Source organism: Ambystoma mexicanum, chromosome 14 (assembly GCF_040938575.1).
Source record: "Ambystoma mexicanum isolate Mex_15411 chromosome 14, UKY_AmexF1_1, whole genome shotgun sequence".
NCBI classification, from domain to species: domain Eukaryota; kingdom Metazoa; phylum Chordata; class Amphibia; order Caudata; family Ambystomatidae; genus Ambystoma; species Ambystoma mexicanum.
Genome location: NC_090940.1, coordinates 321,069,869 through 321,095,836, shown reverse-complemented (window position 1 = coordinate 321,095,836; position 25,968 = coordinate 321,069,869). Strand labels below are relative to the sequence as shown.

The 25,968-nt window shown below is 44.2% G+C and overlaps 1 protein-coding gene across 1 annotated transcript in view; it reads right to left on the bottom strand.

Moving 5' to 3' along the window:
• Positions 1-25,968, bottom strand: part of LOC138526772 (epithelial cell adhesion molecule-like) — a 412,232-nt gene that overhangs the window by 205,820 nt on the left and 180,444 nt on the right. Inside the window, exon 4 of the mRNA XM_069637456.1 lies at positions 13,128-13,199. Coding sequence (XP_069493557.1) covers positions 13,128-13,199 — 72 coding nt within the window. The remainder of the gene's footprint in view (positions 1-13,127; positions 13,200-25,968) is intronic.

The window sequence follows — 25,968 nt, the reverse complement described above, 5'->3', positions numbered from 1 at the left end:
GGGGAAGGGAGGGAGGGAGGAAACGATGAGGCTCGCGCCCCAACGCCAACACAGACCGACCCCTGGTTAATAGGTCCAGGCCCGGGGGCGGCAGAGGCGGGGAAAGGGGGGGACAACAGATCCGTTACTAAACCCCTATGGCTGCGACCACCATAAAAATAATGACATGGAGTGTAAGGGGCCTAAGGACTTATCTCCGAACGAACAGGATTAAAACCTACCTGCACAGAAAAGGGGTAATGATAGCATTACTACAGGAGACCCACTGCACGGCGGACTCGGTGGCCAAGCTACAAACACATTGGGGTGGACAGGGGTTTGGTACCACTTATTCTAAATACGCAAGAGGGGTCTACACCTGGATTCACCCACAGCTCCCATTCCGGGTGGACAAAACTGAGATAGACCCGGAAGGTAGGTTCGTCGTAATTTGGGAATTTATTGAACAAGAAGCAGTATGCATCATGAACTCCTATCTCCCTAAAAATAACATACCGTCCTACCTAAACTCACTGTACCCTAGAGTTTCACAGTGCAAGAATTATCTCTTTATTTGGGGGGGGGGGGATTTTAATTGTGTACATGACCCACGGCTGGACAGATCCACACCACAGCTAGGAGGCCCATCGACCGCTACGACAGCACTATCCGCCATGTTGCTGCCCCAATTCCATCTGAAAGAACTGGTCTGGGCACCGTCCAAACTGCTGGGAACTCTACCCTTTTTGGCTGACCTGGGAAGGAAAATTTGGCACAGGGCGAAAATGCTCACTAACTCACGGAACTCCTATACCCCAGAAGTCCCCCTGATCGCAGACCTATGCACAACACTTTCGGATTTGAAACATATAAGGCTCTGGGAGAGGGAAGGGGTCTACACCTGGGGAGATCTGTATGATGAAGGCACTTTCAGGGAGTTCACCTTGCTGCAGGAGACGGAAGGCATACATACTGGCCAGTTTCTGTGGTACCAAAGAACTCGTGCTTTGGCCCGACGTAAATGGGACTCGTGGCCGATGGAATCAAATACAGACCCACTCCTCACCTTGATGTACAATTTGGGAGAGGGCGGTAAACCCGTTTCGCAAATATATGGCCACCTGATCGACATGCCAAATCCTCGGAGCATGGAAATGAAAAGCAAATGGGAGGAGGATATAGGCTGGGAAATGACTAAAGGGGAGTGGAACAGAGCTCTCACATTCCCCAAAACGGTGTCCAGAAACCATAGATTTAGGCAGATTCAGTTGAACATACTACACAGAACTTACCTGACTCCGTGCCGCATAGCCACCGTCAATCCCCAGGCACAACCAACCTGCAACTGGTGAAAGGGGGAAAGAGCGGATCTGATCCACATGTTGTGGGAATGCCCCAGGACAAGGGCTCTGTGGGACAGGGTCCAACAAACTTGCGAAAAAGCAGGCTTGAGTAAATATAATTGGACACCCGGCGAGTGCCTCTTAGGAACCTACCACAGACCAGCCAAACTCAAGCATGCAACAAGGCTCATGGACGTATCGTGCATACTGGCCAAAAGAACTATAGCAATGGCCTGGAAGAAACCCATGGGCCCTCAGTTCAAACTATGGCACAAAGAGACTGAACGGTGGGTGCTGGCCGAGACCGTGGCATCGGAGGACTATGTGGCCAGATCCACGGATGACTCTAGTATGTCACTCGAGGCATGGAAGGACCTCACCAGACACATGTTCCACCCCTCGGATGATAAACCCCCCTCAATCGGAACTTAATCCAGGCCCATATGGGACCTGTCATAAAGCCAGCAGCAGCGGAAGTACTGCAGAGGACAGAGACCTTGCGGAAGCCTTTCCCCTATTGTAGTTGCCGGATGGTTCCCTATCGCTCCCACCCTCCACCCGAAACAGTTAACGATATATGAAACGGACAGAATATGGAGACAGTTATGGTTGTTTTGTTTTTGTATTTGTAATTTTTTTACGTTAAGTTAAACATATGTTTATAACTATTTAAGATTGGCTCCATTGTACACAACTTGTTTGATATTATTGAAAAATGCCAATAAACAAATTTGAAAATAAAATAAAGAGATAACCAAAAATGATGCATTGTCTAAAAGAATCAAGGAATATCTAAATATGATCAGATTTCATCGACTTATTTCTGCGATTTCTTTACATCTGCATCACCTACAAGGGATGTTGTAATTGTAGAGGAAGCTCCGTCGTCTCCCTGAAACACAATACTTGCATTAGTATGGTTTTCAATATTGTAAACATAACACATACTTGGGGTCGACGGCACAGGTACATATAAAGAGATAACCACAAATGATGCATTGTCTAAAAGAATCAAGGAATATCTAAATATTACCGAGCAAAAGTTGGTCCAGAAAGGCCACTATGACCCCCAGCGCTAAAGCCAGTTAATATGATTGTAAGTGCGGCAGCGTTGAACTTAAAGGTTGAGGGGTGCCTGGACCAAGACCCCTCAGTACAGAACAAAGTAAGTTTGATCAGTGAACTGCGCCAAGTTACAAGCAATACAACAACCAATTGGATTAAGTTTTTAATTCCATTCAACAGCCTGACACGTGTTTCGAGCAAAGCTCTTCCTCTGAGGCCAAAAATCTCGTCCAACGGGGTAATCAATAGTGTGGATAATTCTAGGGAACAATTCCAGAACTTAGTAGTGAATGCTCTCACTTGGATACAGTTTGTTGCCGGAAGGCTCTCCGTCAAAATTATTCATTTGCAATAGCATTCACTACTAACTCAGGCTGTTGAATGGAATTAAAAACTTAATCCAATTGGTTGTTGTATTGCTTGTAACTTGGCGCAGTTCACTGATCAAACTTACTCTGAATATCTAAATATGATCAGATTTCATCAACTTATTTCTCCGATTTATTTACATCTGCATCATCTAAATGGGATGTTGTTATTGTAGTGGAAGCTCCGTCGTCTCCCTGAAATAGTATTTGCGTTAATAGGGAAGAAAGTATAGCAAATGGAATCACGTTATATGATGACGCTCGATGGAGCTGTCAGTATCCATACCTCGTGCTGCCGAAGAATATGTAGGGATGTTGTAAATGTAGTGCGCACTTCTGAAAGCTGTTGCGCCGATTCGTATACGCAAGGTCCCGCTTCCACTTCCCCTGGAATTACTTGAATGTCAGGCTCTGCATCAAGTGCAGGGGTTGACGCTCCATCAACTGCCTGAAAGATAGTACTTGCATTAGTAAGGATTACAATATTGAAAACATAACACACACTTGGGGTCGACCGCACAGGTACATATCAATGGCTAACCATGAATGAAACATTGTGTAGAACAATCAAACGACAAGTATTCCAGCTCTGATGATCTAGTTCGATGGAGCTGTCAGTATCCATACCTCGTGCTGCTGAAGAACATCTAGGGATGTTGTCAATGTGGTGGACGCTTCAGCATCTCCCTGAAAGACAGTGGGCCTCATTACGACCCTGGCGTTAAGGGTTTAACGACGCCGTAAAAGGTGTCGGCGCCGTTAAACCCTTAACGCCTCATTCCGAGTTCCCTTTGCGGGACCCGACCTTAACGCCTGCTTTTAGCAGGCGTTAAAGTAGGGTGCCGCAAAGGGACCTTGGTGCTAAGTACGGTGCCTCAATTTGCAGCACCGTACTTAGCGCCTTCCCCATTCCCATTGAGGCCTATGGGGCAAAATGGGAATGGGGAAGGGCCCATGGTGAATGGGGAATTACCGCCCCGCCAACCTTGGAATGGGGCGGTAATTCCGCCATTCACCATGGCGGACCCCGGCATGGACCATGGTGCTAATAGCACCATGGTTTAGCGCCGGGGTCGTAATGAGGCCCAGTACTTGCATTACTATGGATAACACTAATCATAACTGAAAACAAACACCAGTGGACGATAACTAAGGTGCATATCAATTGGAAAGCACTAACCAAACATTCGGTAAAATAATTGCACGATACAATAAAAATATTACTTGACATGCATAAAACAAGTCTGTAGCGGAATAGCCAAGTAAGATTACCTGATACGAGCTAGAAGTGGTTGATAACTGCGAGCACGTCACGGATGTAGAATGTTCTTGCTTCAGATTCAAGGGATAGTCAAGCAGTTGGAAAGGTAAATTAATGATTGATAATGAAATGCCAATATTAAAAATTGCCATGTAAGGAGACAGAATACTTGAGAGTAATGCTATTGAAAATGCGCAATATAGCACAGTTCCCTGTGCCCATATATAGATTTCATTTTGTGGGTTATGAAATCGAAAAAGAATATATTGATACATGTCATTATTCAAAAAGCTATACATTCATATCAATGTCGAAAGTATTACAAGAGACACAACACCTAAAATATCCATGAATCCATTCGGCTACCTACACAGTACCGCAAGGCCTAAAGCTAAATCCGGACACTTGACTCACCAGTGGTGGAATGTGGACGAATAGAGTGGGAATAGCGTTTGCGAGGAATTTTCGTGTCGTTCGCCGTTTATTCTTCTTTGTTACCCAAGATGTTGTGTACATGTTCGAGGAAAAGTGCCGGCTGCAGATGCGGGATCGATCACCCCTCTTGTCCTCTAAGACTTGTTGGACTCTACTTTCCAGCTCATCCAGTGGATATCCGCAATGTCTGACCCATTCTCTTATTCGATCAACAGTTTTCGGGAATACATGCATTGTAGTGCCTTCAGATTTAGCATGGGTCTTCGAAGGGCAACCGCTAATCGAACAGGCAGGCATTGTTGAAAATTCTGAAAAGTAAATATCGACATTATTATACAATCTTGATGAATAAAAATGTGATACAAAAGTAAATGAACCATACAATGTTCAATGCAAGGTTTGTTTTGGTCTCAGGAACTATACCAGTTCATCATGTGCGGCTTAGTATTTGCATAAATTGCAGAAATGTATAAATGATGTGACTAAACTCTGAACATGTGACTCGTCCCTTGGATGTTCTGTCTTGCACGAGAAGGAAACATGCTTACATTATAGACTGGACCCCTGAAGGATGAAATTCGATGGCAATTGACACAGATGAAAATAAATAGATCTATTGATAGCATAACAATGGAAACTCAAGTCAATATCAATGAGACCAATGAACATAGCACTGTTGAGTACTCTACTCGCAAATAGATATAAATTTAAAAATCAACGAAATATGACTAGGATACATGGCCTTACCTTGACCAACAAACAGTTGGATTCAGCAAGCAGAGCAGTATGTTGCAGGAGAACAGGTAGATGGCCACAGGTAGCACACTGACGAGTTTGCTCGAAGCGGTCACAGAAGTTCACGGATAGCACGACGACGAGCAGATTAGCATAGATCTCAGTGGTTCTCAGGTAGCACGTTCAGGAGTTGACTTGCAAAGCACAAAGATGTTCTCATGAGACATATCAAGTGGTTTATAAAGTATTACAAACAGGGGTGTGTTTGTGAATGAATGACGTGTGTATGTCGTGGTATTATGTGGTTTGCCGGGGGCCGGCCAGCGTGAGCGGGGGGGGTCCTGGCTGGGCACACGGGGTCTGAGGAGGACATGTGAGCGATGGGCCCTTGGCGTGGGATACCTTTTGAAGTGTACATGCTGTTTGGCACCTTGGTCTTTCGCGCCCCTGACAGCCCCCCATGGCAGCACGCATCCACTGGCATGAACCGCCTTTGATAGAGGGGGGTGGGATGGATGGGTCTGGGGCGTGCAGATAAGGCACAGGAAGACAGCTGAATGTAGACACACTCATGTGGATTGCAGGGGGGCGGCCTGCTTCAAGGGGGAGCCCTGCCTGGAGACACGGAGTCTGAGGAGGCCATGTGAGCGATGGGCCCCTGGCGTGGGATACCTTTTGAAGTGTACATGCTGTTCGCCACCTTGGCTGATCGCGCCCCTGACAGCCCCCCCATGACAGCGCGTATCCACTGGCGCGAACCGCCTTTGATAGAGGGGGTAGGAGGGATGGGCCTTGGGCGGGCAGATAAGGCACAGGTAGACTGCTGAATGGAGACACACTTATGTGGATTGTAGGGGGGCGGCCTGCTTCAAGGGGGAGCCCTGACTGGAGACACGGAGTCTGAGGAGGCCATGTGAGCGATGGGCCCTTGGCGTGAAAACTTTTGAAGTGTGCATGCTGTTTGCCACCTTGGCTGTTCGCGCCCCTGACAGCCCCCCATGACAGCGCGCATCCACTGGCGCAAACCGCCTTTGATAGAGGGGGGTAGAATGGATGGGCCTGGGGCGTGCAGATAAGGCACAGGAAGACTGCTGAATGGATATACACTTATGTGGATTGCAGGGGGGGCGGCCTGCTTCAAGGGGGAGCCCTGCCTGGAGACACGGAGTCTGAGGAGGCCATGTGAGCGATGGGCCCTTGGCGTGGGATACCTTTTGAAGTGTACATGCTGTTTGGCACCTTGGCCGTTCGCGCCCCTGATAGCCCCCCATGGCAGCGCGCATCCACTGGACTTGTTGTTATGGACTTTTGTTTTTGTTAAACTAACCACTTTTTTATACTTTATATAGTTATACTTTGCCTTTGATAGGGGAGGTGGGGTGGATGGATGGATGGGCCGGTGGGCGTGCAGACAAGGCACAGGAAGACTGCTGAATGGAGACACACTTGATTCATTTAAAAAATCGAAACAAACGTTGTTAAAATATATGTGGTGTTTTATTTTGTTTCTTTTTTTGATGGCACAAAAATATAAAACTTTACACATTGTACAGGTCAGGTTGCAGCACAGCGAGGTAAAATCCCCTGTACTGACCGCTGTCACTTGGGAGTTTCTCTTATGGCACGAACGGTACAGGCGGGTATTACTCTTCGAACGCGGTGTCCAAGCCTCCCGTGAAGCCACCATGTAAAGGAACGATAGGCCACCAGCCGGTACCACCTGTGAAAATAATGATACAAACTGTTTTTAAATGACCAAGATAAGTTGATTAAACGTTTGTTGTCAATGACAATTCTTGTAACTAATGGCATTCTGCTCCGACAAATGCTATCTAGACACTGCACACTATCGAACGACTTTAATGCGTTACAATGATATGTAGATGTAATTTTGGATGAAATAGTAGTGGCATCACAAGCAGATTATACTTACTCGTTACTCGGATTACGAGGACGAACAGTTGCGCGAAGTATAAGCACCATCATTATACTCAACACGGACCGTGTGAGGCAGGCTGCCCTGAAGTCTGGAAGCTCGGTGATGCATTGCGGTCGTAGCTCGCCTCCGAAATGTAGGCACGCATCCCAAGTTTTCACAGCAGCAGCAGTTCTCCCCCTCGGTTGGCATTAGCTCACACCGATTGCATGTGCACCAGGTGGAAACACCGTCCATGCGACTAGGTCCAGTGTCTTCATCCGTTGATTCGTCCTGCCAACTGCCGTCCGAAGCCCCATCGTTATCGCGTGTTTCCCTTTCCAGTAGTTCCTCCTTGGTATACTCGGGCTAGTACATGTAGGGCATTATTGTAGCCATTGTGTGGTAAACAAACTAAAATAATTTATGGCAATGGTACAGGTGTTCACACGGGCTACAAGCGGCAAAGGTAGCTGACCAGAGCACAGGAACGAGTCACAGAATACTCAAAGTAACACACAGAGAGGAATGGAATCGAAAATCTGCTGCTTTGTGTTGTGAAACGGTCTGTTTATACTTATTGAGGAAAGAGGCGTCTTGCCATTTCCATGGCGACACGTCATTAGCTGAAGCGCAGCGATTGTTGACACGAGACATGCTTTGGCGTTGTGAAATGGGCGGTACGCGTCTGCTGATGACCGGCTCAGAGGCGGGGGATATGATTTAGTGCCGCAAAAGCAGGTCAGCCAGGGCGATGGGGCAAGCGATAGGATTATCACAAAATGGCAGCGCCCTGGTGCCTGTTTTCACGTGCGTTTAATGGACGAAAACTCGGGTAAGGTCCATAGGAAATGTTTCTAAAATCGAGCGACCTAGGCTTAGAAACACATGGCCGACCCGTAGGGACAATAAAAATGTTTGACCGAACCATTCCTTTAATATATCAAATCCTACCAGTTAGGGTGTTGACTTCTGATGATTTCGAATTTGTTGAGCCCTTGTCTTTGTGTGGCAAATACAATGTCTCACGTATACACAGTCATATGACCAACACTGTCATACCGATGCGATCCAAGGTAACTGCCTTAAAGATATTGGGGTTTGAATTAGATGGCAAATATGAGTGCATCCCCACATACTGCTGTAATTGTACTAAGAAATCTTTAAGTTCTCAGAGTACCAGAAAGCCAACACCCCAATCGGTAGAAGGAAGTGACAACTTTCGAGGGTGGGAATGGCTTGTGAATTTTCTGCCTGTGAGACTGGCTGTCAAGACCTGATCTTTTAGATTGATGTACTGGAACACGCGTGGCCATTGTAATTTTTCTGAGTAAATCTGGCTCCTTGAAAGAGCTTCTTTGAAATGGCATCTTTATTCTTCAAGAAACAAGAAGGATGTCACCTTTCTATGATGATGGCCACACGCTGTTCTATATTCTAGCGATAAATGGTCCTTTAGTAAGGTCCTATGCAGGTATGTTAAGTGGTATAAAGAACTCTTGGTCTGCCAGACGAGTTGATTCTGAAAATGAATTCATATTGGCAATAGATTTTGGTATTTCTACAAAACTCACTGAACGAGCCCTATTGCTAAACATATATGACCCGCCAGGGGCCACTTATACAGAAGGCATTATGGATCAGCTATCTAATCACACTATATAATAAAAGGCCAGTTGTATGTCTGTCTCAAGCTGTCCTGCCCACTTCGCCTGTTATCACCGCTAGAGGGAGCTGTTGCCTCATGCATACAACAATAAGACTTCAAGTTCATCTTCCAGGCAAACAAATGTGTATTTCAACAATAACATACAATTAGCTGCAGAAAATGCGGAAAATGCACAAGACTTGCATACCACTTTACCAGCATACTTCAAGTTGCATACACTCAGAAAATATATAAATTGAAAAAAATATATAAACAGATATTCATTTGATTAAGCACTATTTCTCTAACAATATAAATTACATTTTTTCAATGTACTCATGTATTATGTTATTATTCATTGCAATATTTCTTGGTGTGTGTTATTATATCAATAATATTCTTCATATACATTTTAAGCTTTACTTGACTTCAATTTACTTTATTTTATGATGTCATGTCTACCTCAAATCATGCTGCACATTAATTGTATCACTCTGACATCCCTCAATATTATATATTTGTGTTCAAAACCCGTAAGTGGAATCCAAGATAACAAGGAGCAGATAAAACAATTGGCCACATGTATTATGTTAAACTTTCAACAGATTCTGTGAAATTTTGTTTGACGTTACTACTCTTTCACGTAAAAGGAGAAAGATCCTTTACAAAAATTCTATTAACATAAATTACGTTAAAATACACCACAAAATATATTTACACAGACAGATGGGCATCACCTCTGAATTGTATCAGTTAACTGGAGACAAAGTGGGAAATTGGCTTGGTCAGCCGTATAACAAACGTGGCTCAATCGCAGGCTATTACGCCACGCCCCAGGCAAATTCCAAGATCCGGTCCTTTGATAAAAACATTAGAGACGCCAAGAGAGACAAACGTAGAGAGATTCGAAGGGCTACACGTAATGAATCTAATAAGATCTTGATGGCTAAAACTATTTCCAAGATAAAGTCCTGCTATAGAAACTGGGGCAAATGGTGGAACCGTTTGGAAGAAATTCGGAATATATAAGATTCTGAAGAGTGGTTCCATTAGGAGTATTTAACAGTCTCTCAGAGCAGCAAAGGGGCAGAATGACTCACCGGTAATCCATCCAATTTCTTCAGTGTGTTGGTGTGAACAGACTCGCTCTTCTTATAATGAGGACGTAGGGTTACAATGTGTGAATGTCTCATCCGACATGGCTTGGGCTCTGGACTGGTATCAAGATGACATTCTGACGGCTTTCGGGAAGCTAAATAGGTCTAAGGCCCTGGGCTCAAACGGACTGGCAAACATCATCCTTAAGAAAGATCCTGAAATCTGGGACTGCATTCTGGAGATAATATTTGAAAGGGTCTGCCAGTCACATATAATCCATGAGTCTTGGAGGAGTGCAATCTTGATCCTGGTCTACAAGAAAGGCTTGCAAACTCTTCCATCAAATTACCTCCTCCTATCCATGTTGGATGTGACAGGGAAGATATTTTTCATACTTTGTCCTCCGAGAAATTCAGAAGTGGGTTGATGGCTCTCAGATCCTGGACAACTTCCAAACGGGCTTACACCCGGGATATTCCACCGCACATCATTTGCACGTGGTTGATAATGTTATAAGAAGAGCAAATGTCAGAGGGCACGGGTCTTTATGTCAGTGATATCGACTTTCGTGCAGCTTTTGACAAAGTAATTCGGGTTCAACTTTGTTTTAAACTCGAGGGGATGGGTTGCCCAGCCTATCTTTGACGGATCATGAAATAACTACAAACATGCACAAAGGTGCAGGTCCGAATACAAGGGGGTTAAACAAGCATGCTTTTTGGCCCCCTATTGTTTAATCTGTACATGGCCGATGACCTCCCGCAACGATTCAGTGCTGCTGCCCATTGCCCCCCTAAATTGGGTAAGGTCCACGTGACCGCCCTTATGTACGCAGAGGATCTGTACATTTTTGACCATACATGCACAGGCATGTCAAGATCGTTAAAAGCTCTGGATACATATGCTCGGGAGAACCATTTTGGGATTAATTATGACAAATCTAAAGCCAGGGTCTACTCTTCGCACCCTAAATGAAAATTACCTCTGGTTCTGGACCTAAATGTCATATAATATGTTACCAACTGTACGTATTTTATCTGGAACTAGGGTTGTCAGCGTTTTTTGTTGAATTGCTCTCTATGAAGTCCAGTAGGGTGGTGCAGCTGACAGGTCTGATCTACAGTTTTGTGCAGCAGACGGCAGGCTATAGTTTGACTGGTCTCAGGAAACTTTACAATCCCTGATTATAACTGGCTTAATGTTTTGGAAGGCTGTTTTTGGAAACATATGCTTAATCATTCCCAGGCAGTGCCCATGGACATTTTAAGATTAGAATTGGGTTCAACATCTATGGGAGCCCTGGCTATGAAACGTAGATGTGTTGTATTTAAAGTCTGTCAATTCCCCCAAATGTCCACTTTTAGGTATCCTGTCAGGGTGTTGTGATAAGGAACCCAAGGCAAAAGGGGTTAACTTTGTTTTACTTAATAAAAGGCTTTTTCAAGCCATTAATTGGTCACCTACCCCTTGTAACACTGAGGATAGTACGGATTACTACATGCTTAAACACTCCTTTAACAAGAAGATACTATTGTGGGATTGGAACCTTAACTTTAAGCATCTAGATAAATGAACATCCTATCAAATGGTGGCACGGATATCGTATGAGTTCTTAATTCCCCAAAGATATCTTATAGAATGCCCAGATCCAGCAGTGAGAAAACTAATGTTAAGACTCCGTACTAACCAGCTCCCGGTTCAGTCAATTATTGAGCCAAGACAGTGTTTGTTGGTTAAAAACAGACATTGTAGAATATGCAAATTGTCTCACATCTTAGAATCCCTGAGGCATGTTATGACAAATTGCAAAGAGCTTGGAAGTGTATACATGTGTAACATGGGAGTGTTTGTCAGGGATTACAATGTGATCAAGACCAAGAATTTCTGGTTTTACTCTCTAAATTCTGGATTGGTTCACTTGCAGATTGCATTATATTGAATCTGGGTAATAATGGACAAACTCTTAAATGTGGAATCTGCACAATCCCAAAAGTTGATGAAGATTTGCTTTGATGGTTTTACGTTTTTATTACTGTTTTTATGACAAACCGCTGATGCATAATTTTATGCTAGGAATTTTGCATTGTATATATTCCTTTTTCTTGATCTGATTTCTTTTTATGTGAAAAGTTCCTTGTGAGCTGAACACATTGAATTCCATTTAACAATTATTAGGGAAGTGTCTGTAGTTGATTAAAACAGTTAATGTCATCACAAGTCTCTCAGCAGGGCAAACTTTCAAGTGATTGTAAACTTGCTCATACTTAGCCACTAATACGAAATGTAGTCATTAAACATGTCCAAACATTGGAATAACCACCATCCACTGTGACATTTCTTCTGTAAAGCTGGTATGCGGAAATCAACTTGAAATTTCCACAATAGACTTTAAGATTTAATTTGATCAAATGCTCACATGGTGAGTAATCTTGTTCAACAAAACAGGTCAAGGTTTCAACTCTAATCCCCTTTGGGAACCACTCGTTTTGGTGGAGCGGCCCTTTCCATAAAAGAATGAATTCAACATGAAGAATCAATATGAGCAGGATTAAGATTCAACCAACTGCGAGGGCAGATTCAGTAAGACAAACACAAATACATTGCATTGGGATCAACCAAATGATTCCCTTTGAATCAATACCCAAATTATGCAGGTGGAGTACGAGGAAAAGTAGGTAAACTTAAGGAAGTTAGCACTACTAATTATATGGTTCTCTAAATTAATTAAAGTGTAACCCCTTAAGGATAAGCCACAAGCATATCTCATTCAATGCCCTCAAAAGGATCCATTCTAACTCCACGGCATGTGCAATACCCCAGTGTCCCACAATCTGCTACAGGATGATCACCCTGCAAATGAGTGGATACAGGAGAGATCCACACACCACTGCATTGCTGCACTTCTGGTCTTACAAGTGAAATATTAATGCAGTACACCCTCTTGTCAGAAATGGTCACCATGGCTAAATACATCAGATCATGTTTACTGGCTAGCAAAGGTTTTTGGCACGTTAGTTTATCAACTTACTAAAGTTTACAACAACAGTTTGTAGTGTTTAAAAAATATAAGTGTAACTAGTCTCCTGAATTATGCACCGTGTTTATGTATATATGTTACACAATGTAGTCGTTTAAATGTACAGTTAATAAACACATTTTTTTTAAATGGCCACCATCCCAGTGAAGCAGAAAATTCAGCAGATGTCCCTGAAACAAACAAAAAAAGATAAAAAGCACAGGGCAGGATCAGAGGAGAGAAGATGGTTACACAGGGACTAACCTTCGGAGCATCTCTTCTCTGCCCTTCAGAAGCGTGAACTCCATCTTGAAGCTGAAGTTTAGTTGAATGAGTCTGAAAAAGAATCACATTCGAGAGTTCATTTAATTGGCACGCTATGCTGAATAGAGGTAAGATAATATCTCAATGTATTTTGGTGCCAGGGTACCCCGCTCTCTGCCAAATTTGAAAAAGAACTGCTGGACAGATGTGCACCAAATCAGCACCATATTGTGCCGCCAACCCTTCCAGCGATTGGCGCTGCGTGCCTGTTTAATGACTGGATATTTTCCTTATGGGATAACCAACGTAAAGAAATTTAAAAAAAGCACCCCTTTGTTTTCAAGCGTTATAACTTTTAAACCATTGGACGAATTTGCACCAACCCTTTCAGATTTAAGGGATCTCGGACAAAAAACGTCAAGTGAGTCAAATGTTACTAGCAGTGGAATTTCCACAAAGACAATGGATTTTAGGTTTCATTTTAATTATCGGCACATGAAACGCAGGCATTATCTTGAGGATGTTAAGCCATTAATTGCTCCAAGAAGAACAAAACAAAGATAGTGAAGTGGGTACATCTTTGGAGCCGCTAAAATGGCATCTTTGGTAATGACACTGGTTTAGCCAGAGGCATACTGCAATGACACTTGTTTAGCCAGCACATACTCTAATGACACTGGTTCAGCCAGAGACATACTGCAATGACACTGGTTTAGCCACAGGCAATCTGCAATGACACTGGTTTAGCCAGCGCATACTCTAATGACACTGGGTCAGCCAGAGGCATACTGCAATGACACTGGTTCAGCCAGAGGCATACTACAATGACACTGGTTTAGCCAGAGGCATACAGTAATGACACTGGTTCAGCCAGAGGCATACTGCAATGACACATCTTTTTGCAAATGACACATCTTTCTGCAAAAAGATGCAGGTGAAATTCATTCAAGAAAAGAACATTAGGCTCAATGGGAAAGTACAAGTAGCCAGATAACTTCAGCAAACTGTGTCCAGAAGAAAAGACACAGCAACACCACTAATACTACAGAGATACAGCCCAATCTTAATCGTCTCACCGGGATACGAGCAACACATGGCTGCGCCCCAAGAGAAGCACGATCAAAGGGGAAAGCAGGAAAATCACACAAGGCTGAGACAATCATACCACTGCTGCAGTAGCGGCTATCACTTGGCCAATGATCGAACATGCAACTATAGAATTGCTATCCTAAACTATGCTACACTGCGTCTGAGCACACTCAAAAACTGAATAATCAGGCAAAGTTTCCAAAAATATTAAATCAGATAAGTAATTTTTTTTGTAAAAGATTCTAAAGCTATCATTTATAAACAATACATTTTGATGCAAAATGTGTACATCAAAACCAGAGTGTATATTGTTGCTTGTTTTAAAACGCTCTACGTGTTTCTGGAAAAATTACCTTATCTGGTGCAACATATCAATTTAAAATCAAATCAAATGAACTAATGCGAGTATTCAGTCACCACGTATAATGCAGAATAAAGTTAAGTATATTCCGACGTCTTATTAAAAATTCAAACAAATGACTCTGTTAGCTAGGATTCCATATTACATTAACCAAGATTCTGCATCAAATTTACAGTTGTCATGCAAACAAAATAGATGAAAATTAAAAAACATCAACAAAATACCCATTTGAAGGCCTTTAAGTAGAATTCCTCAGCACAGCCAGAAGAAAGACAAATTGAAAGGATCATATCATAAAGACTATTCCGCTTGTTAAACAGTCTTCAAAATAAATGTCATATGTACAAATGACTTATAGATTGTCAAATATTAGGACACATTTGAAAAATGAAATGAATTTCAGTCCTATACCGCCTTTATTAGCTGTAAAACTAAACAGAAAAAAGAAAACAAAAATTTAGGAGACTACTCTATACATTGTTGAACCAAAATAATGTGTCTACTAAATGCGAAACAAGGAGAAATATACAATTTCATGTGGAAAGAGATAAGTCACTATCAATCCTAATCCGCGATTAATGACTGCATATCGGGTGTTAGAAGCATCACAAAGCTTGCTGTTTCCTACCATTTTATATACTGAAAACCATAGTCTGAATGTGTATAGAAGAAAGACTATGAACCGATCAAGAAATCCTTCATAAGGAAAACAGACCATTGGAAACAAAGTGGAAAAGGACACAAAATCTAATGTGCGGTTCTATGAATTTCTAAAAATAGAATATAAAAAGAAACAAAGGAGAGATCATTCAACAAAAAAAAAATACTACATTTAAACAAAATTAACATTGATTGCATATGCCTAGCAAGAAATGAAGACCGGTCATCATATGACTGTGCTTGCCATTTCACTAAGGTATGCAGACAAAGGCAAGAAACACCTAGCTGTGGTAGAAAATGAACTCATCAGCTAATCAGTCCAGCCAGGGCAACACCACCATATTGGCTGTAGATCTTACAACCAAAAAAAGAACAAACCACCATTGCTACTAGTACACAACAAGCCGATAGAATTAATGGCGGATTCCGTGTTGGATCTCACAGTGATCCCTGCAAAGACATATGAGGAAATGGTAGGGAAAGATCTCCTAATGGTTAAAAGAAATAGTAGATCGGATGGCCATCAGGGGGCGCGCGGATGTGGTCTGACTTTGCGTGAGCTCCGCTGCTTTGGGTCCCTAGGAGGGATTGAGCCCCCACTTTGACGACCCCCCCAAGATTCTACACCGGTGTGCCGCCAGCTGAGGACCCCCCCCTCCGGTCGGTCGAAAACCCGATCGAAATCAACCCCTGCAAACCTGAGATATACCTCCCTCAAAAAGTCATCACACATAACGGCTCCGCGGCCCGCTCGCAGGGAACTGCGCAACGGTCGGAGGTGGACCCTGGGCCTAACGAACGAAGAAAACCTTAAAGACCATGGACCTCACACTCCCGACGACGTTCCTCGCCGCAAAGGGGACGGTACAGCCTCGATCGAGTCAGCGGAGATTCCGAAGAGCGGGATCGGACTGGGCCGTGAGACAGCGCTGAGCGGGGAGGCGGTAGCCCGTCCCATCTTCCTCGTGAACAACGGGTGGTGCGCCATCACCACGCAGCGGCGGCTCGGACCTCTCTCGCCCTGAATGTTTACCCCTGCATCTTGCACATGAGGAAATCACCCCCAAAGCGTCGCCGGGCCTGGACACTGCTTAAAGGGCACCCCGGGTGACCCAGCACGTACCCTGGGCATATCCACAAACGCACAACGGACCCCCCTCTCAACACCTAATGAACCTCCTGAGAACACCGACGTCGGAGTGCAGAGGGTAGGGCCACCGACCCAGGGGCGTGTGCCTCCTCTGCCCCCGACCCCATCTCCCCGTCGAGCAGCACTGGTGACACCACAGAGCTTTGGGAGAACCAATTGACATAAGGGAGAAACTAGCTACATTCTCTTACATCTCGACTCCTGCCGAAAACTGTGCCCATACCATGGCGAACCAAAATACCCCGGGGAGTGAATCAGCAGCTACCAAAGGGGACACTGCCGCCTTGCTGGGCAAAATAAAGAATATGGGCGCCAGCATTGGCTCCAAAATTGACAAGATTACCCAACGTCTAGATACCATGGAGGAGAGGCTCGAAGGGGTCGAGAACAATCAAGCGTCCATAGACACCCTTGAAGCACAACTCGACCAGCGGATGACCGAACTCGAGCAACGAGAGAAGAGCTTCAAACTCAAGCTTGATGACTTGGAAAACCGGGAGAGGCGGAACAATCTGAAGATTTTCGGAATCCCGGAACGAGAAGGGGAGACGGAGAGCGATCTAAAGAACACCCTGCATGACATCATCTCTTAGTTGCCAATGACGCGCTTGATGAACCTAAGACAGAGAGGATACACAGAGCCGGAGGGCCCCCAGGCGGACCAAGATCTGTCCTTGCTCGATTTCACCACTTTCAGGACAAAATACGGATCCTCGAGAAAGCAAGAAGCAGCGACTCAATTACCATCCAAGGATCCCAAATCTCGATATACCAGGACCTATCATCCATGACCCTGGCACTCCGGCGCATGTGCGGGCCCATCACCAAACATCTGAAAGAAAAGAACATAAGATACAGGTGGGGGTACCCCTTCTCTCTGTCCTTTGAATACAACAGAAGCAAAGTCAAGCTAAGCTCAGAGGGGGAGATAAAGGCGTACATCTCTGACCTCCTTGGAGCAAGCGCAGAGGAACACGATTGGGGAGACCCACGTCAAGAAGAAAGAGGATGGCGTATACAGGGCCCCAGAAGGAAACGTGTCAAGGGATCGAGGAAATTTCAGAGAGGTAATACCCCCCAAGGGGGAGAGAACCGTTGAACTACAACACTGGTAAGATGACATATATTCTAATACATATGTCCATGGCCTGAACTGTGTAAGGATGTCTAGGCTCGGACCATGTAAACGAAGGAGGGAGGTGAATGGGGGCTCAATCAAGATTATGATGTTATAACAATATTGGGGACCCGAAGTGACGGTCCCTGAAGGTGGTTCGATGCAGGACCAGTGTCTTTATCTGGGTCCGCATGGACGCCGTCAATGTGGGAAGGGTGGAGGGTGAGGGAGCTGGGCAGACAAGAAACGTACAGAGGATGAAGCATTATCAGCAATACAAAGGATCACTCAAGACGACGTGAGTCCTTATGACTAATATATTTACTTGACACGGATCTCGAATACACAACCGAAATACTTTGATGATGGCACCAATTGAAGAGCAGAAGGGTAGGGAGTCCCTAAGGATAGGAACACTTAACGTGAAAGGCCTCAACTCGCCGACCAAGAGATCATTAGTGGCAAGGGAATTCTGTAGATCTCAAATAGACATTCTCTCCTTCTACAAGAGACAAAGTTTGCCAAGAGGGAGGAGAGAGGAATACTAGGAAAAAGAGGGGAAGAGGAATTCTGGGGCTCGGGCCCACTCAGGAAGGGAGGAGTCGGAATCCTGATCAAGAAAGGAATCAACTTCGAAGTAAATAAGACCTGGTCCGATGTAAGCGGGCGTGCCCTCCTGATATCTGGGACAATTGCAAAGGTTAAAGTAACAGTCGCAGTAATATACTCTCCCAATGCAGGACAAGCCAAGTTCCTAGAAAAGACAATACCCAAAATAATGTTGGAAGCATCCAGCCAAGTTGTTCTTGAAGGAGACTTTAATCAATGGGCAGACCCGACTAAAGACTGGGAACCAGGCAACCCCGATATAAGAAGCCAAACGAGAAGTGATTGCACTGGGCTTTCCGACATAATGGAGATATATGACCTGCAAGATGTGTGGAGAATTAAACATCCTAATGAAAGAGGCTACACATTTTACTCCAATCCACACAAGACATTCACCAGGATTGATTACTTTTACCCCACCAAAGACCTCCTTGACACCACAACGCTATCAGAAATGATTCCGATAACATGGTCAGACCATGACATGGTCCTGTCAGATATAAGATGGGCAGACTTACCTGTTTCAGGAGGGAAGTGACGCTGTAATGAAAGCCTGTTCAAAGATACAGTATTTAAAATTGAAATGGCAACTGAAATTGAGGAATACTTCAAATTAAACAACAATGGCAAAGTCTCCAAGCAGAGAATATGGGAGGCGGGGAACGCCACCTGGAGAGGCATCCTGATACGAGAAGGATCTACCAAAAAAAGAGAGAAAAAGATCATTGAGCACAGACTTAGGTCCGAAATATGCCAACTGCAAAACGAGAACAGGGAACACGTTGCCACGGACTGTGACAACATCAACATAGCACAACGTAAAAGGGAAGAACTAAGACTATTGGAGCATGAACAGATTGTGCGCAAACTCCGATTCCTCAAACAGAAATTATATGAGAAGGGGGACAAGGCCGACGCACTATTGGCAGCCAGACTCAGAGAACAAAGGGCGGAGCGGAAAGTGAATGAGATAATTGAAGAAAACCCTACGACCCCCCCAACCCTCCACACTATCCCAGAGAGTTTTGCCAACTTTTACGAGGCGTTGTACACCTCGGAAGTGACTCCAGGACAATCAGATACAGATCACTATCTCTCCCAGATAGATATGCCCAAAATCTCGTACCCCGAGACTGAGCACTTAGAATCTTCGATATCCGAACCTGAGGTCCAAGAGGCAATTAAATGATTAACTGTAGGCAAATCCCCCAGAGAGGACGGTTATACCGCTGGGTTTTATAAAACCTTCAGCGACCAACTAACATCATTCCTGACAGAGCTCTTTAACAAGATATTAGAAACAGGGACAGCCCCCGACTCCTTTACGAAGGCGCTCATAACAGTAATCCCAAAGGAGGGAAGGAACCCAAAACTTTGAGGTTCATACCGCCCGATTTCATTGCTCAACTTAGATGCAAAAATGTACACCAGGGTACTAGCCGCCCGATTAGAAGTACTGATCACTCACCTCATACACAATGACCAAGTCGGATTTATATTGGGTAGGCAAGGGGCTGACACCATGCGCAAAACTCTCCATCTCATCCACTCATCACCAGAACTACTAAGTGACCCTGCCCTACTGTCAATAGATGCAGAAAAAGCCTTTGATAGAGTGGAGTGGGAATTCTTGAGGGCAGTCCTTCGCAAGGTGGGGATAGGGCCGAGATTTAGGAAAGGAATACAAGCAGTATACACATCCCCAACGGCATCTATCTCTGTTAATGGGGAGCATTCCAGATGGTTTGAAATGGGACGGGGTACTAGACAGGGGTGCCCCCTCTCTGCAATACTTTTTGCGCTCTCCCTAGAACCCCTGGCCCAAAAGATACGAACCGACTCCAGAATAGAAGGCATGCGATTGTGAACAAAAGAATATAAGATAGCACTCTATGCTGATGACATACTTTTACACATTACCAACCCCTCTGTATCTGTCCCTCATGCTATCCAAATATTAGAAGAATAAGGCAAACTCTCTGGGTTTAAGGTGAATAAGACGAAATCAATATTGTTCCCTTTGCAAGGAACAAAAGAGGAAAACGAAACCAAGTTCTTGCCCTTAGGCCTCAAACTTGAACACTCTGCCTTCAAATACTTAGGCATCCAGATCACCAAAAACATAACCGACCTATACGAAGCTAACTTCCCTCCCCTCCTCCAGAGCTTCTCGGCCGATCTGAATAGGTGGGACAAACTCACGATTTTGTGGTTAGGGCGGATTAACGCCATTAAAATGGTATGCCTACCCCGATTCCTGTACCCTTTCCAGATGTTACCTATCGAGATACCAAATGCGTTTTTTTGAAGAGGCCAAAAAACTTATGCTTAGGTTCCTCTGGTAGGGAAAGAAGGCGAGGATTGCATTCGACACTCTGACGCTTCCCAAAGATAAAGGAGGAGTAGGTCTCCCCGACCTGCGAGCATACTACAAAGCCTCACAACTACGTATCCTTATCCCACACCTACGTGATCACAACCACCTCCAATGGGTCCACATGGACAATCATTACTTCTCGCCGGCCACTGTGTCAGAATGGCTATGGACCCCTCACAAAAGAATACAAAGGAAAATGAAGGGCCACCCGATACTGAGTACCATCTGGAACATCTGGCAACCAAGCAAAGCAATGAACAAGATCACCACCTGGCCGTCCCCATTTAGCCATTTATGGTCCCCTGGCATAAACGACCACATACCCGAAGTAGGAAGATTCCAATCCTGGTACGAGGCGGGACTCGAAAGAGTAGGGCAACTCCAGAAGAAGGACAAATTCATAACTCTTCCAGACCTAACTGAAGCCCTAGGGATAGGCCCTTTATCCACCTTCCAATACATCCAGATAAAAGGAGTCCTCACAAAATCTGCATGGAAGGAAAAGCTGCAGGGAGAACTCACTCCATTCGAACAACTCTTGGATTCTAAGTCTGAAATGAAGGGTTTGATATCGGCTATGTACAAAGAACTTATCGAAACAGGCACCGGGTCCACAGAACATCTCAGAAGCAGATGGGGGAGAGATTTAGGAGAGGAGATGGATCCAGACCAATGGGAAATGATGTGCAAAAACGCATCTAAAACATCCTTATCCAGCCAATATAAATCACACACCATCAAACTCCTACACAGATGGCAATACGACCCACTCAAATTGTCCAAGATGTTTCAGACTCTGAGCCCGAGATGTTGGCGAGAATGTGGAGAAACAGCCGACTATTGGCACATGTGGTGGAGCTGCCCACGCATTAAGGTATTCTGGGAGGAAGTCCTGGCATGGATAAAAGACATAGACGGCATACAGAGAGACGTTGATCTACGTTTGGTTCTCTTCGGAATGGAAAAGGACGAGGACGAATGGACTAGACTCAGGGGTCTTGCCCCACACCTATTACCAGCAGCCCGTGCACTGCTAGTAACAAAATGGAAATCCAAAAAGGTTCCAAGTAAGAAGGAATGGATCAACTTGTCCACCAACATCTATACAATGAATTGATCACGGATTCCCTACATAACAAAGCATCGCAATGCGAGATCTTATGGTCAGAATTTCAAGGCAAAAACCTCTCAGAGACGACGGACTCCCAACCCGAAGACACTACAGGATCTTAATTGAACTAAAAATCTCAAAACTCTCAATACAGGACAGTTGTGACCCAAGAATCAAGGAAACCTCACAATAGTGAACCGAACATTACCCGCTATGAACATGTCAACAGAGAAAAGATGCCGCAATGATGTCTGCCCAACCATGGGGAAGGAGGTGGGTGGATATGGGGGATGTTATATTAATTGTTATTACTAGCTATCGGAAACCAACACAAGGACGATCAATTGTATAATGAGACTCTAGTTTTGTTCTTTTGATGTAACCATATGCCAACAGAGTTGTAACAAGTGAAATGCTCAAATTTGATGTTAATCTTTTGTTTTTCCTTTTATTTTTTTGTCTCAAAATCAATAAAACCAAATAAAAAAAAAAAAGAAATAGTAGATGTGAATCCCCACATCCTACATCATATGGAGGCCACTCAGTGAATTTACTAGACATATCCAATCTGCGTAGTTGAGTTCAAAGGTCGTCGAACCAACTCCAAAGTGTACTTTGCTGGATTTGGACCAGCTGTATTACACTGGCATGATCAAGCCAAACTATACATTGACCTCAACCCCACAGCAAACAATAAGTACTCTGTGTAAAAGGGGAACAGTGGGAAAACAAGGCAGAACAATAAAATCATTCAATAGCAAACTGGGTTGTGTAAAAAACTAAGCTCACAGAATCAGAGTACGGCAAGTAGCAGTGCAGGCCAAACAAAGTCCTTCCAGTTCCAGCCACAGCACGACTAATGCTAAAAGAACTACTGCAGAAATTACAGAATGACAGAACGATAGAGCCCATAGAAGCCTCTGAATGGCTAAGCCCTGTGGCCTTCATTTAAAAAAAAAACTGTTCCAACAAGACTCAACTGTGTGTCGACCTAAAAAGCCTAAACCAAAAATAATAGACAATTATCACCCGCCAGCATATCTGAGCAAATTCTAATGTTGAAGAACGCCTGTCTGTTGTCTAAATTAGAGAGGCTGATGCTTACCACCAGCGGAAGTTACACAATTACTTCAAATCTCTCACCTCATGTATCACTCCTTTTATATTGCGTGTATTCCTGCATATGAATACACGCAGATGCCATTCAGACCCTCGTCGGCTACATCACCCTTTCAGGGAATGATGGACTCTTTACTCAAAAGACATACAAACATAGCATACTTCTCAGGAGATATCCTTGTATGTGGGAAAACATTTCGGACCACAGTTCTACCATAGGAACTGTACTACAGAGATTGTAAACAGCGGGCATCAGATTGCACACACAAAAATGCATCTTCCATGGGCTACACACTGTTAGCCGAGGGCAAACAACCCAAACGAAACCTCTTAAAAGCCATAGTCGAAGCTCTGACACACACATTAAAAGAAGAACTGAAAGTGTATCTCAGACTAGTACAATACTATGCAATTTTCGTCCCCACCTTTTTGGAGAAAACAAACACACTATGCTCTATAGAAAGGAACAGAATTTGCATGGACTGAAAACACAACAGAGAGCCATCTAAAAAGTAAAGTCTTTCAATGGACCATTTCCCAAACCTCTCGATTCAAAGCTAGAAACATGCATCACAGTCAATGACATTGCCTACGGTATAGGTGCTACTCTCACCCAGACAAGACACATGGATAAGTACATTGTAGTATTCGCCTCGAGATCACTACCCCCAGCAGAGCACAATTACTCCATAATTCAAAAGGAGATGTTGACCTGTGCACAGGGCACTCAACACTTCAGTGTGTACATGTGGGGAACACATTTAAACTTCTGATGGACCTCAAACCACTGGACCAGATGCTCAGTTAGGATGGCACCAAGTCCATGACCCCAAATTGGGCCAGATTGGCCACCAAATGCCAGAAATTCATATTCTCCATACACCAACTACCAGGATGGAAAAATAGCCAAGTGCATATCACAAAAGAGAGTCAAAGAATGAAAGGCCTTTCCGCGGTGTGCATTAGCTTCATGAACAGACATATGCAAAAAGCCATCCCATGATTGGCAGGAGGCCATGAATGTAAATTTCACTCTCATTAAAACAAGATACTACATTGTACATGGATGGTCTGATGATCGGATCTTCCCACCAGTGTTGCAGCCATTGCAGCAAATAGCTCTGGACGAATTTAGAGAATTTTTCCATTCTCCCCCAAGGGGTAGCCATCCCTATTGAGACTAGGGAGGTGAGCCTGCTATGCAAGACCTTCCCCTAGTGGTTTGGACAAGCAGGATCACAGTGAGAGTGACTCCCTTTAGGGGACAAGGACTCCCAGTCTTTAGCAAGATCTCCACCAAATCTTATGTTCTTTGCCTATATGGGTACCAAAGAGGTTGTCAAAGAGCCTTTTTTTCTGCCTAACGTTAATGTTGATCTCAACAGAACTCTGACATCCAGTAATCAACGGAATGTTGTTTCTCATTATAGAGAAACAACATTCAATCCTCACCTGTGGGGAGATATGAGCTGATGAAGAGTCAATCAGCTAGGGTGGAAACGCACAGAGTGGATCCTGTGCTATTTACCTAAACCAGTGCTATCTGGAGACGGGACGACCGAGTGTATGTGGTGGGCGAGCAACCCGAGAAACGTCACCAAGTCCAGAAACGCTGACTAACTAAAGTTTTCTGCTCTCGTCCTGAGAGATGCGGACAGAGGAAAGAGAAATGACATCAATGAGTCCACGAGAAGGCCGCTGCCGGAGAAAGCCAGAGAAAGAGACACCTGCGAGTTACAGAGAAGGCTGCCGCCAGAGAAAGCTAGCACTATTTTCAGAGGAGGGAGGCAGCTATGAGATCGCAACAACCCAAGCCTAACAGGCATTTACTTTAGGTGTTATAATTTGTGTATAAAGGTAGGGCCAATTAGTTAGATTAGGTTTTGCACGTAGGACAGACTTTTAAGTTGACTAAACACTATGACAAGCACCTTCGGTTTCAGTTGAAGATAGGGAACCTCATTGTGGCAGCAGGGCCAGGTGAGGCAGTTTCCATTTCAGTTAATAACACTTTCTGTTTAACTATGTCCAGTGGTCGGACTCATATTTCTGGCATACCACAACTCTCAATAACCAATGACATTGTATTCAAGGGAAGAAAAGCAATTCCACCTAACCAATTCAGATCTATGATAATGGAAAAGGCATCTCAAAGTCACGTGGGGGCACCATCGCCAAAAGGCACATCAGGGAAGCATACTTGTGGCCACAGATGGATATGGAATGGATATGGAAGTGGAGCACAAAGTAGAGTACTGAACGAGTACAGCAACAGTGACAGAAAACTAAAACTATGACAAGCTCCACCTCAAATTGTAGAGACACCTAACAAACCTTGAAGAAAGTCTGCCTCGGTTTAATAGACCAGCTCAAGAGTATGGAATGTGATAACAGATACAGCATAGTGATGGTGAATTACTTATCCAAAAGGATCAAATTGTACTTTGTGCCAAACTTTTCAATGCCTACTATCATTAAACCCCTCAGTGATGACTTTGATCGCAAAAGTCTTCCCAAACAGTTAGTGATGGACAATGATATCCAATTGTTATCAGGGGAAATAAGAAACATTTTGGAAAATAATAATAATATCACACACTTCAAGGCAACGCTATATCACCCACAAGCTAGCGGCCACAAGGATAGAGACAACCGCTTCATTAATGGAAGTATCCAATTATCCTTAGCCTCCCGCAAAGACCCATAGAACATAGCAATGAAGGCTGTGGCTGCACATACACCGTCTCCCAACACCATCATAGGACAATCACTGTTTGGGTGCAGGGCCTACACTATGTTGATAGCAGCGCGACTCCCTGACCTATGAGTTGAACACAAACACTGGAATTCATTGAGGAAGATTGGGGGTGAAGATCAAGCTCAACAGCAAGAATAATAGCCCCCTGTTTAGGTTCAGTTCTGGTCGGTGTGTACTCAAACAAGGCCACAACTTCTACTCATTGATGACAGCAGAGTGGGGAACTTAGAAAGAGTATGTTACTGGTTAAAGGACACTATGCCTTTAAGAAGGACTCACGTTGGGGTGAAACACATGGGACGAAAGGGAGGGGAAAAAGAAAGGAGTTCAGTTGTGTAGAGAATAAAGTTAAGGTTGGTTGCAAAAGACCTGTGTCCTGTGTCGTCCTTTTTCCTCGCCTCATAAGGAGGTAACAACTAGCGATGAGGTGTAATTACAACCCTCATCCCGCCCGCCGCTCTGGCGTCTAGCTGAAGACACGTCCCGTCGG